Consider the following 16,910-nt stretch of genomic DNA (forward strand, 5'->3'; position numbering starts at 1 on the left):
AACATAGGTATCTACAATAAAAAGTGAAAGGCATAGGCATAGCTTATTATGTAGGAAATTCAAGTAGGGCCAGTGCCTGGTCTATTCTGAGAAACGTAAAAGTAAAGATTCTTTTAGAATATACCAGACTGCTGTATATAATTCCATAACATGTACTTCATCACAATTTTTTTGTCAGTTTTACATGCAGAGAAATGAATTCCTAGGCATAGGCTATGGTTTATCACGATGGAAATACATTCTTATGGTGTATTTTCTTCCCAGAATTCCAAACACTTAGGTGTATTGCACTATGTGTATCATACTGCATCAACCACACTGCTATTATTACAATAGGGCATGGACATGCCTAAAGAGTACCATCACTCACACTCATTAGAAAGTTCATTATAATAATTTTCTCTAGTGCCCAGGCAACAGTTGTACATTCAAAATGTAGTGAGTGTTGAACAAATGTACAAGACATGGTGAGCCTCACAAAAGGAATCGAAGACATTGTCTCGGCTCAAAGATGGCACAGAGTGTTTAAACCTCAGATGACTGCCTTTTCTCAAGTAATATTCACAGAATCACAGAAATTTAGAATGCCGGAACCACGAGGGCTCTTGGAGCTCATCGAATGACCTTCCTTTTATTTTGTTGAAGAGAATACTGAGGTCCCTGGAGATGAACATAGAATTAATTTCAATAAAATTCTAGTAGAGGCAAAGAATTTAAACAGCCTCCCAGAGTTCATTGTCAGCAGGATTTGACTGGGACACTCTATGGCCTTAAATATTTTTCTTTCCTTTCCTTGAAAGGGCAATTAAAGAGTATGAGGGAAATTTCCCAGGAGAGATTTATTAACAACTAATTAGGCAACTGTGGTCTCAAAATTGCCCTTTAGTTAAGGAGAATAAATGTTTTAAAACCAAGATTTCCATGAAAACATCCTTTGTCGGAAGGCAGACACCGTGTTCCTGGTTGTGCATAACTCCATCCCTGCATGATGTTTGTATTTTTTTGTGTAGATTCAGTGTTCAATATTTCAAGCCTGTGCACTGGTGAAACCTGGGTCCCTACAAGCTCACCAAGCAGTGCTTTTTCCTTAAGTGCTTGTAGCTCACCAAGCATAAATGCCTTCTTTCTTGATTTTCTGGTCTGCATCCCTGTTCTTTCGTGGGGCTACGAGACATGCCTTTAATCTTTTACCTTGTGCTTGAGACCTGATCACCTTCCCATGTGTCTAAATTCTGAATCCATCTGCTACACCATTTAAACCAAATGAACATTTTTATATAAATAATCAGTCTCCTGGTATGGACTATGTTCAAATGAGAAGGCAGTGTAGTCATCAGGCATGTGGATTAGTGAGTGAGGCCTGGAGCACAGTCCAATCCAAACAGGATACTGGACACCATGTTGCAGTCTCTCACCTGCTGATAGACTGACTGCTACTGTTGGAGACCATTTGTCCTAACCCCGATCTGCTCTTCCACATGAAGCTTTCCTAGATTTCAAAGACTTTGACATTAAAAAGGGGCATTGCCACACTTCCTGGGAGACTAACTGGTTTTTTTCTACACTGCTTTCAGAAGCCAGGTTTAAAGCCCACTTTGTTTATGCATCCCTGGCCTCACCCATTCTTGGTGACTCCTTCTTGATAATGGACTGCCTTGAGGCATGAGAGCCTTTGATGTGCCTGGCAGTGTTTTGACTCACTAGAAGAGAGCCACCATCCTACCCAAAACTAATGGAAATTATGGCAATTAGAAAAAAAACAAACTGAAAACATATTACTTTGGGATATCAAAGTGCTGTTCTTTAATGTTAAGAAATGAAATGATAGAATTTTTGATGACTTTTTCTATGTTGGTAGATCTAGATTGTGGCTACAGGGAAAGCTTCATATTTATTTATTCACTTTGGAGAACAACACTTAACATTGACAATTGGCCTAAACATGAACGCTTTTCATAAAACTTCTATGAGCTCTATCAGAAACATATATCAAAGGAAAAAGAAAAATGAAAAGAATCTCTTCCATGGCTCCTAGCTGTTAATATAATCTCAATTTTGGAGTCAGGGTCCTCTGGGATCTCTCCCAAATATGAAAAGTGATTTTCAAAATGTGGTTAAAAAAAAAATCCACCTCATTTTGGGAGAGGGAGGTGCTCAAGGCTGGATGGGAACTAGTGAGAAGAGGATCAGTACTGGGGCTCTGAGAAATTGGAAAAATCACCTTTCATTTTGCAAATAGGCCTTGAAAGGTGAAGGGTTTCCCACTCTGAAGTCTAAACTGATCTATATCATTATTATTATTTTCAATGATGGTAAACTGTGTGTGATCTATACAACAAATTCTGAGTATTTAATGAGTGCTCAAATAAATATCCAGATACAGAGGAAGCATTTTAGCCTAGGACCTAGTTTTGTGACCTTGGCTCAATAGTCTAATTTCTTTGGATTTTGGGATCTTTATGTCTATAAATGTAAGAAATTTAATTTTTAAGTTATTAGCTATGAAAATTACACAAGGAAGGATAATATGGCCTTCTACCTGTACTTAACTTTACATTTGGACTTCTTGCCTCTCCTTAAGACTTAGGAAGAATTAGTTGATCTATCGAATCCAAAGGAATCTCCAGCCAGTTAAAGCTTAATTCAAATTGCTATAATTTAGTTTTAAACTAGTGCTTTGTAAAAAATGTTTTGTCATTTTTTTCTTAAAATTATTAGTGAAAAGCTATACCAACAAAGTTTTATTGCTTTTGTATTTCAAACAGATACTCTAACTAAAAATAAGTGGTATTACGTTTCTGAGGTTAAATGATCCATGGCTAATTGAAAAATTTAAATTTACGAATGCTCAATCTGAAGCCACTGCAGAATTTCCCCTATCCAGGGTGCATGTTGGAGAAGTTTCAGGCGACCCTTTGGTGGAACGCTGGCTGTTGATGTGCTAAGTAAATATTCTTACACTGATATACAACTAATTAAGTGAGCATCGCTTTGGTTTTAATGTTATCTCCTCAGCAGGACCCACTAAGAGGAAAAAATAAAAATGGGCTAGAGTTCTGAGATGGGCTAGCAGCGTGCATCAGGTGCAGAAGAGCAGCCTCAGCAGGAATTTACTGTTTTAAGGTTCATTTTCACAGTACAGTTATTAAACGTTTCCTTTACTCATTAGGTACATAATATATGACTGCCAGGTGTAGACTCCTGCTAGCATCTCCCTGCAGAAGGTTTTCCCATGTAAAATAATTTTTCGAGGTGAGAAACATTAGGCTGCAGCTGGAATAGACTGAAAAGGCTCACTGGGGCCAGATCAGAGGCCAATGCATAGCATGGTTTTGATTTCACTATTAACTCACATCTTTCCCACTTTTTCCTATTTCCTACTTCATTTTCCATTCCTTTACCCTTAAGAACAAAGTTAAAAAGGGTGGTTTTGAAGAAGCCTGGGTTCTCATCTCTACTTTGTCTCTGATCCATTCTGTGATGCCAGACAAAATGAAATGGACTCCCTCAGTCTAGTTTCCATGTGAACCAGAATATTATTCTTACATATACTTATTATTAAGTAACTAGCCCATGCTCGGGTTATCTGGGGGCGGATATAGAAGTGTCACATGATTATTTACACTTCTGATAAGCAAGGAGCTTTTGAGGGCATACGAGAAATAAAAAATATGTATGGGAAACTTTGTGTAATACTCTACCTTTTCATCTTCAAAAAATATTGAACAAAAAGACAGTAGCCGCATTTACTCAGACACAATAGCCTCAGGCATCCCTCATAAGTGATCGAATTTCAAACTATAAATTTTGCTCAATCTTAAGGCATTTTAGTCTACCATGTGAATTGTACTTTAAGGGTGATAAACATCTCTAAATGCCACTTATGGGAAGAGAAACATTGTGTTCTTCTCCCAACCTTCTTATTTCTCCTCAAAAATAAGGGAAACAGCCTATTTGTCCACTGGGGACGTGCTGATGAGGTGCCCTGCTCCCCTCTCTCTCCCCTTTCTTCTCCTCCCATTGTAAGATAGGGCTACTCTGAGTCACAAATAATGTGGCTTTCATTGGGCCACCTGTCTGTGAAAAATGAGATGAGAGGGTTAAGTACTAATGGTCATTACTCAAGTTTTTAAACCTGCTTGGGCTTGACATTGGGCATTGACATTGAAGACCCTCTATCCTTAAACTTCACAAGAGTTGCATTTATTAAGCAAATAAAGCAAGGCCTGACTCCAGAAGTCCCAGCCACCTCTCTACTGTCTGTTTTAGTTTACAGCTAGCAGGTCGAATATTCTTGTAGTCAGGGAGGGAGGAAGAGGTCTTCTACCTACAGCTACCATTTTCCAAAAGGCTATGATTCTCTGCAATCCTTGATTCCCATTTGGTTATCTCTATTATAATTTTTATAAACTAAAACCTAGTGGGAGAAAGGGTAAAACAGGTAATCTTTGTCCCACCTACAGGTACATAAACTACAGTAAAACACCTTTTCCTACATTTTCTTATCTGTTCTTTAAAATAGACCTTTTAAAGCATACCTTATTGCTCATGCCTTGGGGATAGGAAAATCAAAATTCAAAGAAGATAAAGGACTTGTTCAAAGCCACTCAGCTGATAAGTCAGGCTTAAATTATATGTTCTTTCTTAGACAAAAATAAAAAATTCTACAAGGTAGGTTTTGATAGAAAGCTGAGTGAAGCAGACCAGGCAATCTTAGAGGAGAGGAGTATGTGAGAGTGAGAGGGAAGGAGAAGAGACAGCAGTTATAATGTGGGATGGTGGCAGGGGGTGATGGAAGAGGTAGAAGAAAGAATAGGAGTAAATCAGCATATTCCTTCTGTCTTCTCTATGTTGATCCCAGCTAGACTTGTTCCAATTTAAATGCGGAGCCAGTGTAAATATAAACATCAGAGTATCACGGAAGTGAAAATTTTTGAAGTCTTGGGAAAGAATAACAAACATAGTACTTGGCTTTAGAGCTTCTTTAGTTTGAATAATGCAAAGGGTGAAAACTGTCTTCAAATATCTTTCTTGTTTTTGCACTCCTTTAAACTCCTCTTTAGCACTATCCAGCCTCCTCAAACACATACTCTTTTGACTTACAGCATTTTATACCCAATAAATGATTTATGATAATATCTTCTGGGAAATTATAGAATACAATTGAACTTCCTGACTGCTCAAATAAAAATTTATTTTAATTAGCTCCCATTCTCTATGATTTAACATTATCACTATTCATGGGTTCACTTACCCTCCCTACCACCAGAAAAAAAATTAAAATTTATTTTACAGATCGCATATGCTATTCACCCTGGGGTGACACTGGCTGAATGGGAAATTTTTATTAAATGATGAGTCATTGTTTGTTTGGGGAAATGTATGTGCAGTCATTAAGTCTCTACAGGAGGTGCTTTTCAGTGTACCACTTGAGGGGTGCTAAGGACAGGTTAGGATGACCCCCTTCGAAGGACAACACATCTCATTTCCCCACAGGAGCTCATCTTCTGGAGAAAACATACCATGGACAGCAGTGGCTCTGATCTATTGATCTTCATTTAGGCAATAAAAATAAGAGATTGTTGCAGAAGTGGGACAAATTTATAAATACTAATTTAACTAATTCCCTCATCATATGTTGAAAAATGTACAAAGCCTCAGGTGTTTCTATGAAAATGAATAAATTTTGCAGAATTTCATTTGAGTAGAGCACAAGTACTCAGCTTTTGGCCTCAGATTCAGAAAAGTTGTTTCAGTACAAGGTTTTGGAACTGGTCTTGAAAAACAAAAAAAAAAAAAAAGAAAAACAGACATTGGTTTATGTTCCACAGGTGAGCTACATTGAGGGTGATGACAGAACAGCAGGTCAAGTGGTTCTTAACCTGTTATAGATAATAAATAATTTGAGACACTAATGAACGCTATGAACTCACTTGCTAGAAAAACATACAGGCACACCCACAGAGAAATATCCATTTAATTTCAAGTGAGTTACCAAACCCACAAGTTCTTCCATGAACCCCAGGTTAAGAGCATACAATCTGTTCAAAATCCAAACTACCTCATAATCTAACCTGCAGAGGGTCAGCCTCAGCATAACCTGGAATCTTTTTACCAATTCAGAACCTCAGGCTCTACTCCAGATCTGCTAAATCTGAATCTGCCTTTTCATAATGTCTGCAGGTGATTCCCAGGCACCCAAAACTTGAGAAACACTGTTTTTGATAGCCATGTCCATGGTGACCTTAGAAGTTAAGATTTATATCTCAGATCATGTTTGGACATGACCCATACTGTAACACACTTAATAAAAACAAAATATATAAATTTTCAGTGAGAAGACAAAGACATCAGTAGTGTTTTACATGTGCTTAATGAGAAATAACCTCTTTTTCTCACTTTCAATAGCTTGCTTCCTACTCCTCACTTCTTTGCCTTGCTATTGATGTTCTCTGCAGAGAGTTGGTGCACGGAATAGCTAAACTGGAAGTTAGAGCTGGGATCTAGGAAACTCCAGAAGCTTTAATCACATTAAATTGGTCCATTGTGAGGAGCAATTCAGGAGATGCAGTATTTATGAGAGAGAAGCAGCCAGGTACTGACCACCTAATCTGTACACCTATTGGATATAAGGCCTTACTTGGGACCTATGCTATTGTAATGTGGTGTGATCATTTGCAGTGTGACTGTTTAAGTGAGACAGTGAAAATGGCTTCCTGGCTGTCAAACGGATTTATGATTTGAGAGCAAGCCCTGTTCAAATGAAAGAGGCCACTCTTTTCTCTAGACTCAGGGAACGACATTCAGACAGCTCTGAGCAGTTGCTCTGACCTGCTCTGCTCACCATCTCTCTCCCACGCATGGGCCCATTCCATCGCCCCTTCTCTGTTGTATATACTTGGGGGGAAATACAGCATACGTGAGTTAGATATTGTTGCACCAGACATCGAGCTGTTAAAAAGTACTTTTAAACTCCTTTTCACATTATCCTATGCTTCATATATAAGGTGATGAAAACTTCTCTGGGCTCAACTTATCAGGCAATGTGTTCTCCAGATTTATCAAGTATTTTAATGTGTCAGCTCAGGCATGTGTGTACCAAGCAGTCTGTTTCTATAAACTCAGGTACCACTCAGAGCGTAGCCAAAAAGAAAATAAACAACTATATTCTTTTAAATGCAACACTAAAGCTAAAAGTTAATTTTTGACTTAAGAGCATACTAGGTTCACACATTATTGTGGTTTAAAAAAATGCAGTCTTAGCCAGGTGCAGTGGCTCATGCCTGTAATCCTAAGACTTTGGGAGTGTGAGGTGGGGAAATCGCTTGAGCCCAGGAGTTTTGAGACCCCCATCGTCTCTGTAAAAAAATACAAAAATTAGCCATGTGAGGTGTCGCTCACCTGTAGTCCCAGTTACTCGGGAAGCTGAGGTGAGAGGATCACCTCTGCCTGGGAGGACAAAGCTTCAGTGAGCTGTAATTGAGCCAGTGCACTGTAGCTTGGGTGACAGAGTAAGAGACTGTCTCAAAAAAAAAATGTGGTCTTGGCCAGGTGTGGTGGCTCACGCCTGTAATCCCAGCACTTAGGGAGGCCGAGGCGGGCAGATCACGAGGTCAGGAGATCGAGACCATCCTGGCTAACATGGTGAAACCCCGTCTCTACTAAAAATACAAAAAAATTAGCCGGGCGTGCTGGCGGACACCTGTAGTCCCAGCTACTCAGCAAGCTGAGGCAGCAGAATGGTGTGAGCCCGGGAGGCGGAGCTTGCAGTGAGCAGAGATCGCACCACTGCACTCCAGCCTGGGCGACAGAGCAAGATTCCGCCTCAAAAAAAAAAAAGTGGTATCTGTTAGAAAATTCTTACTCAGGTGACCTCAGAAGTAGAAAAATACATACGACTTGCTGGGTAAAATAATCAGAAATGTCAAAGAAGAATGTTTTAGAAGAGCACTTTGAAAAAGACGTTAAAAATAGCAGTTGCTACAAGTGCCATTATTCTTATAAGACTGTATGTGCAATTATTCATTTCAAAATGAGAGGCATATGGTTTCATGAATAAGGATTACTTATCATTGTTTTCCACCAAAAAAAGCTTGTTAGAATCCCTTTTACCACACAAGATAAAGGCATTCTCCTCTAAGAACCTTGACATTCCGGTAGATAAAGAGATCCTGGAGACGAGAACATCAATCCCCCTGCAAGCCTAGGATGAAAGTCAATGCTGGAACACACACAAGATGTTTAACATGGCACCTGAATTCGTTTATAAGTCCCTGCTGGAAGATAAGAGTTAGAAACATTCTAATCGAAGACTGTTTTTCACATAGTCTTTTAGGTACCACAGGTCATGTCTTTAGAAATGGGTTGCTGATGGTTAAACTGTTTATTTTAATATGACAGAGACTTTTTGTTTGCTTTCAGCGTGTTAGATTTTTCATAACACATTTTCAATAGTCCATTAGCACAGAGGTTTATGTGAGCACTTTATTTCAACATTTCCCCTTGCTGCCAAAGAAAGCAACTGTAACTTGATGCTCATTGAAGAACTTTAAAGATCTCTGTCAACTACTTAGAATACTTAAAATGTATATCATGAGTCTCACAATCTTCATTCAAACTAAAACCTTTCTCTTACTCGTAGTCTTTCACAAAACAAAAGGGAGGAAGGGAGAATATTTACCCTTATTTCTGTAGTAACTAAGGTTGTAGAATTTCATGTTTCCTTCCTCCTTAAAGAGGAAAGACCATCTGATTTCACAGATGAGAAAAGTGAGATTCAGAGGAGCAAAATCAGTTCTGTAGTTGGCATGATGGAGAGACTGGTCCTTAGGACTCTGACTTCCACTGATTCACACCCCTCCTCCTCCTCCTTTTTTTTTTTTTTTGAGATGGAGTCTTGCTCTGTCACCCAGACTGGAGTGCAGTGGCATGATCTTGGCTCACTGCAACCTCCGCCTCCCAGGTTCAAGTGATTCTCCTGTCTCAGCCTCCTGAGTATCTGGGATTACAGGCACACGCCACCATGCCCGGTGAATTTTTCGTATTTTAGTAGAGATGGGTTTCACTGTGTTGCCCAGGCTGGTCTTGAACTCCTGAGCTCAGGCAATCTGCCTGCCTCAGCCTCCCAAAAAGTGCTCGGATTACGGGTGTGAGCCATCGCACCTGGCCTCCTCCTTTCTATGAACGCAGAGAGTGCTATTCTTCTTTATGGAGGCCACTGTATGTCTGTTTATTTTCGTAAAAATAAACTACTGAATTTCTGAGGGCTGTGGTTTCAAGTGTCTTTTCCACTCTATGCAATTTATTTGGCTTTAGCATAAGATGCTATTATAAGATGCTATTTATAGTTCAGATTATTAAACATGTTATGAAATGGTCATGAATTTGTAAGTTATTTCATCTTATCTGCCTTTACCTTTTCTAGTATCTGATATCTAATCCTTACAAACTTACAAGTTGCTCTGCTTTGTCTACACTCATTATTAGACTTGAAATTGAAGAACTGAAGTCAAATTCTGGCTCTCACCCTTATTATTTTATTTTATCATATTCTGACCAATTCAACCAACATTTGAGTGTCCACCATATGTAAGGGTGGCGATGAAGGTCCTAAGAATAATGACACGTGACCCTGGAAAAGTTGCAAGGTATTCAACCTCTCTAAATATTGACCTCTGTATTGGTAATGCTGATCAAAGTTACTTCTCAGGTAGATATACATTTATTTGGAAATGTCCTCTGTAAACTATGAAAAGGTGACAAAGTATAAAGCATAAGCCTTATTACTTTTATGTAAGCTGATTCTTTATTTTCAAAATATTTCAAAACAACAACAAAATCTATACAGCAGTAGTTAACCATGTGACCTATCAAGTTTATAGGAAATGTAAAAGGAATATTTACTGCCTTGAAAACAACCTACTGCCCACCTTTCCTTCACCATGCTTTCTGTGACTCATGCGGCCACTCACTCTGCAGTATAATCCAAGTACATTCTTTGTAACTTACATGTTTCCTATTAGGTTACAAAGTTCTGAAAATAGATTATTTTTCACTTTCTCTTATGATTATCTGGATGGCCACTGAATAATCTCAGAGTTTCATTGTATTAGGTTGATAGTTAACTTCAATTTCATATATGATCTAACAATTCTTGATGCAATATTTTCTCATAATTGGGCAAACCTTTCATAAAAGGGACTCAAACTTTTCTACTGTAGTCATTCACTCCCTCCCCAAAAGAGCTTTTTGCAATTCTGAAAAATACTAGCTGTTCAGTGTTTGCGCTCATTGACCTATGGTCACACTCTCCAACTCCCATTGTGAGTAAGTCCCATATGCCTTAAACTCTTATATACTTTATGCTCATCTTTTTTTTTTTTTAACTTGTTTCTAAAGCCTTGGCCATCAGTGGTGGTGAAAGCAACAGATGTCAGATGTCAGATGTCAGCCCCTGGCTTCCTGCCTTACCGTAGAGGGATATTCGACAGACTGGACAGGTGAGTTGAAGGCAGATGGCAGCTATTCCAGAGTGCTCCAGCTAGTTGCTACTTGTGCTATAACATCTCCTCTCCATGTAATGCCAACATAAAGGAATAAAATGTTTACTCAAACACTCAGCTAAATGACTTAACCTACCTGATGTAGTTCCTCCTAAAGAATATTTAATTATTAGGATCCTAGAAGACCCCGTTCGGGGGGAAAAAGGGTCTCTCTAAGAATAACTGTTAACATCACGAAAAAAGCTAGGTAAAAATTCTGTATCTATCTTCAAAGTTAAACAAAACAAACAAAACAAATAACATTTCTCCAAATTCTTTACGTTTGGCTGTCACCTCAATTGTTGACCTTGGGCAGGCTGCCTAACCTTTTTAGGCCTCTGCTTGGTCACTTATAAATAGGGCATCAATTACTTGGCTTACTCATAATGACTCTTCTAGAAGTTATTTCTCTCTTCTCTGGGCAATTAACAGAGCTCTTTTCCTATTAATATTTATTTACTAAAACCTCATAGTAGAGGAAATACTAATTTATTAAACCACCAAGTAGGTACCAGAGTCACAAACATTATTGATACTTAAAGCAAATTTGCCTTAATTACATTTTACCAATGGATAATTTAGGATGACCAGACCAAATCGAATCAAATTTCACCTATTAAAAAACATCTGTTAGGAGTGAGGACAGGAAAATTTCAAGGAGATGTCTACCAAAAAGCCACACGGATAGCTTTCACATGAGATGAAACTTATGTAATAAGATGTAGTGTAATTTTCCACTCTAGCATTGATTGGAAGTATTGGCTTCAATAACACCAAATCAACATATCTCTCCTATTTAGCTGTGCCAATGATTTATTCTATCCGACTGGCTTTTAAAATGACCCTCTTGTGTCACCTGCTAAAGGATGTCTGATCTCCCATGACCTCTGCCTGTGGCTGATTTTAGCAGAATGGAACACTCATGTGGTATTCTTGATGAATATCCGCAATGGTGGCCTACGAGTGGCTCAGGGAAAGCAATTGTATTAATGCATTATAGTAATTTATTGGCAGTTTTGTGTGATAGCAGATTTACTGAAATAAGGCCTGCCAAAAACATCAGGTTACAGCAGGAATACATGATTTCCCAGCCATCCATAAAATATAAATCAAACGCCTTTTCTGTCCACTGTCAGCCACCTCCACCCACTCCTTGTCTTCAATCCTCAACAAATTAAAGCACATGCCACAATTTGCACGGGGAAAATCAAACTCAATTTCGCAGTACAATGAAGTGAGTTTTGGACTTGTCATGTCTGCTGACATATTGATCCCTTGAAGATGGAAAAGATCAGAATGCTCTGAAGTTTTGCCTTTGTAAATATATGTGTGTAAAACGCAATGTGTAAATGAAGGAAGATATAGTGCTTATGGAGTTTTACAAAGTTGCAGGAGGTCCAGGGGGCTACTGTTATAAAAGAGTATTACAATATGAAAGTCACTATTTAAGAGATCACATTTTCTTTCCCATTTAGAATTTCATCTCTAGAAGACAAATGGTCTCCTAACCCAGGTTCATTTAAAGTGCAGCTGATCATTCCACAGCTAAAAGGAATTTTAACTAGTAAAGAAGAAGAAAACCCACACACCCTATCTTGGCCCTTTGTAAAATTTATGTCAGATCTATAATGCAATAAGCCCAACACTCTATCAAACATTTTCTATTTAACCTGAAAGGGGACTAAGCCAAATCACTTACATGTCTACATTTTGTAGTGATGGCAGCCTCCATGAAATGTGTAAGGAACTCACAGTTATTCACGTCTATAGATAAAGCATTGAAAAATGGAAGCACTCTATTATAAGGTGATGATGAAATTGTAAGAAACACCAGTAAGTTACATTTTTAACCCAGCAGGTGGAAGAAAAAAAAATTGAGGAAATGAATCTGTTTTCAGGTAAGCAGAATTTCAGTCGTTATGACAACAGAATGGCTTTCTAATTACTGCTTACTATAAAAATATTGCAAAATGCTCTGCAACCCCGTGGAGACTATGACTGCATAATATGTTCTGCCCTAGAGTCACGTAAAACTGCTGCAAGCATAGCTCTGTGTGCCTTATTGGGAGGCAAACTAAGGCACAGACTGATGGCATTGCCCATGAAAATCCACAGGAAGGGGAACAACACACACTGGGGCCTGTCTGTGGGTAGGGTGAAGGGAGGAAGAGCATCAGGAAAACTAGCTAATGTATGCAGGGCTTAATACCTAGGTGATGGGTTGATAGGTGCAGCAAACCACCATGGCACACGTTCAACTATGTAACAAACCTGCACATCCTGCACATGTACCCCAGAACCTAAAATAAAATAAATTTAAAAAACAGCAAATTCACACACAGGAATTTGAGTGGGGAAAGAGCTTCTTCCTTGATCCTAATCTCAAAGCTTTCAAAGCAGAAGTTTCTCATTTTTAAATATTAGAGCAATGCCTCACATTACCATATTCTAAAGTAATTACTTGCGGTAAGTAAAGATAAATTCATCACTAATTATGCAGTCCTTTCTTGTGAAATCCACAGTAAAATTATTTGAGGTATTTTTTTTTAAAGCTGACAAGAGAATGACTTTACTTCATCAATCAGTTTGACTAAAGTAATGATTTTCTTAGAATTAAAACTTGTTGAAAGCTCTAAGTATTTCATCGTTAAGTCTAAGAAGCATGTAGTTAATGTCACAGCTAATACATTTGTCAGTCTGCTAATTTTCTTTTTCTATTAGAATAAGTAAACATCAGCCCTTTTAAAAAGCGTGCTATTTACGGTGTGTCAGGAGCAATGCAGGAGGAACTTATTTGAAAATCATGAGGTAAGACATTATGAAATGAACAGGGATCATAGGAAGACAATAAGAGAGAAACACGAAAGGAAAAGGAATTTAATAATTCCAAAGGGATGGCAGGGCACACCTCCAGTTGAGTGGGGGAGAGTCACATTTAAAAAGGAGCCATAAAAAACATAAAATCAAACAAAAACTCTAGCCAGAGATATCTGAAAATAGGAAAGAAGAGATGTCTTGAGAAAAATAGTTCAAATAAAAACAAAAGAAGGCTCTTCAGTGTACCATGAAAATAAAAGAAAATGAGATTTTCCCTGGTTGCCATTAGATCAGAGAATGGTTCTTTGGCTCTTCAGACATGCTTATTATTTGATGAAATTAGTACAGAAACAGCACAACTGATTCTACTTCCCTTCTATGAAGGACATAATCCACTAATTTATACTTCATTGTATCAAATTTTGTTTTAGGCAGCTTTGGCATTAGTGTAATTAGAAGAAAATAACTAGTAAAAATATGCCAGTTCTCTGCTCCATCTATCATCAGATCTTATTTAAAAAAATATTGTATCCTTTTGTTATTGTAGCACTCCAGAGCATAGGTTGATTTCCAAATCTTGTGTCCCAAACTAAACATCACTGGTGCAGTAAAATTTTTCATTTAAAGTAGCTTCCAGAATGTCATTTTCAGCTGTTTTATTCTTAAAGAAAGATTTTACTTGCAAGCAGAGAGAATATTAACAGCATACACTGCTGCAACTGCACTTTACTTTTTGTTGCTATCAAATTGGTCCTCTTTACTATAGAATAGTTAAGCCTCTTACCTTTCCTCATTAAAATGTGAGTGAAGAAATCTGATCAGAAAATATATTCTTCAATTCAGAAGTATTTAAGATGTTTCTTGATTTTTTCTTCTAATGATTTAATTTAGTTTTATTAGTCTTTGTTTTTCTTATTAAACAAGTTAGACATAAACTAAGAGGCACAAATGAGTTTCTAAAATTTGAGAACCCAGGTTTTCTGAAGTTGAAAAGAGCAAGGAAATGATGCATTACTTACTTGCTTGCTATATAGACTTAAATAAGCTACTTAAATTCTCTGTGCCTCAGTTTCCTTGTGCATAAAATGGGGTTAAGACTAGCAGCTACCTCACAAAGTTGTTTAGAGGATCAAATGAGATGTAATAAGCCTTCAGAATCATGCCTGTCCTATAGGCATGTGCATTGAAGATTCATTAAAGGCTAGTTATTGTTAGCAGTTGCAATTAACCTGTCAACTATTTTGAATACTAGTTTCCTTCAAGGTCTGTTTCCTTGGGTTGTGCTTGCAGTGGGGAAACAGATGCAGCCAGAAATCACAAGGACGCATACTCTTGGCAGCAGAATTTCATTAAATGAATGCTCTTGCTTCAAGTCGTCTCTGCCTCAATTATCAAAGACTTCATAGTTTTGGGGCCATATAAAGTAGCAGATCCTCCCCATAATGTGTGTGTGGAGTGTGTATGCATGGGAAGGTGGAGAGATGGGCTCTCTCTTGTAATGAAATCATGACCTGTGCTGAGCCTATGTGTCGAGGAAGATTCCATAGTGGAACGTGCGTCCCAACCAATGGAATCCCATGCCTTCATGCTCCACTCCACCTCCCAGGGGCTGCGTAGCTGAGTATCCATATTGCACATCATGTAAATGTTGAGAACATCAGAGGTGATGTGTACAAATCAACGAATGTCATCCCAGCAACTAGATGCATTCTTAATATTAATATAAAATAATATTTATACTTCATAGACAATCATATTTTTCTAGCTTTTAGAGTCATGTGGCTTGTGTACTAACGTAACGAAATAAATTATTGTAGGTCTGAGTAACAGAAAAGTAGTCAAATGTGTTAGCATAATGTAGATTAGCCCAGTTCAGCTGCCTGTGCTTATTAAGGAGGCCATCTCAGATTACTTAGAACTACTGAAATCTACTATCTTATGCCTGATCTACTGAGGGTTTTAAGAATTATTCTAATTTTCCAAATAATTTTAAATACTATTTATTTATCTATTGACTTATTCGTTCTACCTGTTTCTTCTTTTCCTCCTCTCCTCCTTTTTGTCTCTGTCTCTCTCTGATACACTCCCTCTTTCCTTCCCTCAATCCCTAACAAAAACAAAATGGAGCGCAAGTTCAGCCCTTTTGGATACTAGGTGAAGTAATAAAATCAATACTGCATTGGGAATCTGGGACTCATTTCCCATCCCTGCCATCTGGTTTTCTTAGAAAGGACCATAGATATGTTACTTTCTATCAATCTAAATTTTAGTTTATTTTTAAAATTAATTGACTTGTACTCAACACTGGTTCTGACATTCTTTTGTGGCCTAGTACTCTGAAATAAGAACTTCTGAGAAATGACTATTGAAAGGCACAAAGCAGAATTATGAGATCCAATCAATTTCTCTAAAAAGTGGTTTTGCAGATTTTTATACCTTTACATCTAGTCTTGGAGTCTAGCTTTAACCCTTAGGGAATCAGGAATGTTTCCAGTATTCTCTAGCAAGCACACCTATAGCACATATTAAACATGGTGGACTGGCTTCCAGGATTCATGGACAACTTTCCAAAGGGATGAAAAGCACCTACAACCAACCAATCAGTTTCTTGGGAGGTGGGTCATTAAAGATTACACTACAAGCATCAGTAACAAAAATGAGCACTCTGGCAGGTAATCAACATTGAAAAAATATATGACATCTAGGCCTTCTCAAGCACCCTCATGCACTTAAATAGAGGCACCAATAATAATAAGAATTTTAAAGGTGAACAATCGAGTACTTTACCTGGCTGAGACAACAGTGGTGTGTAAGGGACTTTCGGTTCTATTGCACTCATTGGTGGAGGTAGCAAAGGATTAGCAAAGCTGCGGAGTGGATGAGTTGGTCGAACACAAGCCGTGGGGATGGTTCTGCTTGGTGCCTCCTCACTGCTAGAATGCTCAGGCTGAGATGGGGGCAGCATAGGTGGTTGTTGGGTTGTTGGTCCTTCACTAACTGCTGCAGTGGAGACAAGAAAAGTCATTCATTATTCCTGGACAAAGTCTGTTTTCCTTACGTCACTGGAAGAGCCCCTGCATCCATTCAGAGAGATGTGATAGGATGTGGTCAGTCTCTTCTACGAGTTATGAACATTCTCATTCCTCTACCTTCATATACTTATGGAACATGGTAACACTTCCCCTTTAAACAATAGAAATAGATCCAGCAGGACAGGAATTTATCTTTGAGGAAGAATAGTAAAATATATTGAGCACTGACTGTATTGCCTGAACTGTCTGGGCCCTCTAATCATAAGTGATGAAGCGAGAAAAAAGAGTTATTTCTCCTTTCATAAGTAGCAATGTCAGTGAAGTTCAATGTACCAAACCCTGTTACAGCTGCATTATTTTCTACCAGCCAATATGCCCATTTTTCTGTGATTTAAACATGCCACATCAACTGTCAAACAAATCAGAGTTACAGGATGTTCAGAGGCATTGCTAATAAAATGATACAAATAATAACCACTATCATTATCTTCCATAACAAAATGGAGGCACATCCAGCTGA

The 16,910-nt window shown here is 38.1% G+C and overlaps 2 protein-coding genes across 11 annotated transcripts in view; one reads left to right on the forward strand and one right to left on the reverse strand.

Annotated features, from left to right (window-relative positions):
* Window positions 1-16,910, forward strand: part of LOC116468081 (uncharacterized) — a 275,302-nt gene that overhangs the window by 240,694 nt on the left and 17,698 nt on the right. For 2 of the 8 annotated variants that reach the window (XR_004247987.2, XR_009213456.1), the window contains 5 exons: window positions 6,459-6,595; window positions 9,487-9,647; window positions 10,399-10,499; window positions 12,397-12,439; window positions 13,263-13,350. Coding sequence is in view for 1 of the 8 variants with exons in the window: in XM_058438333.1 (XP_058294316.1) it covers window positions 10,399-10,499 (101 nt within the window). In the remaining 7 variants the exon portion in view is untranslated. Of the gene's footprint in view, window positions 1-2,812; window positions 2,946-6,458; window positions 6,596-9,486; window positions 9,648-10,398; window positions 10,500-12,396; window positions 12,440-13,262; window positions 13,351-16,910 lie in introns of those variants that run through there. The other 6 variants (XR_009213457.1, XR_009213458.1, XR_009213460.1 and 3 more) reach the window with 5 other exon arrangements.
* Window positions 1-16,910, reverse strand: part of DCC (DCC netrin 1 receptor) — a 1,201,126-nt gene that overhangs the window by 14,142 nt on the left and 1,170,074 nt on the right. For all 3 annotated transcript variants that reach the window (XM_032152264.2, XM_058438331.1, XM_058438332.1), the window contains exon 27: window positions 16,146-16,358. In XM_032152264.2, the coding sequence (XP_032008155.1) occupies window positions 16,146-16,358 (213 nt within the window). The remainder of the gene's footprint in view (window positions 1-16,145; window positions 16,359-16,910) is intronic.

This window comes from Hylobates moloch, unplaced genomic scaffold (genome assembly GCF_009828535.3).
Source record: "Hylobates moloch isolate HMO894 unplaced genomic scaffold, HMol_V3 SCAFFOLD_5, whole genome shotgun sequence".
NCBI classification, from domain to species: domain Eukaryota; kingdom Metazoa; phylum Chordata; class Mammalia; order Primates; family Hylobatidae; genus Hylobates; species Hylobates moloch.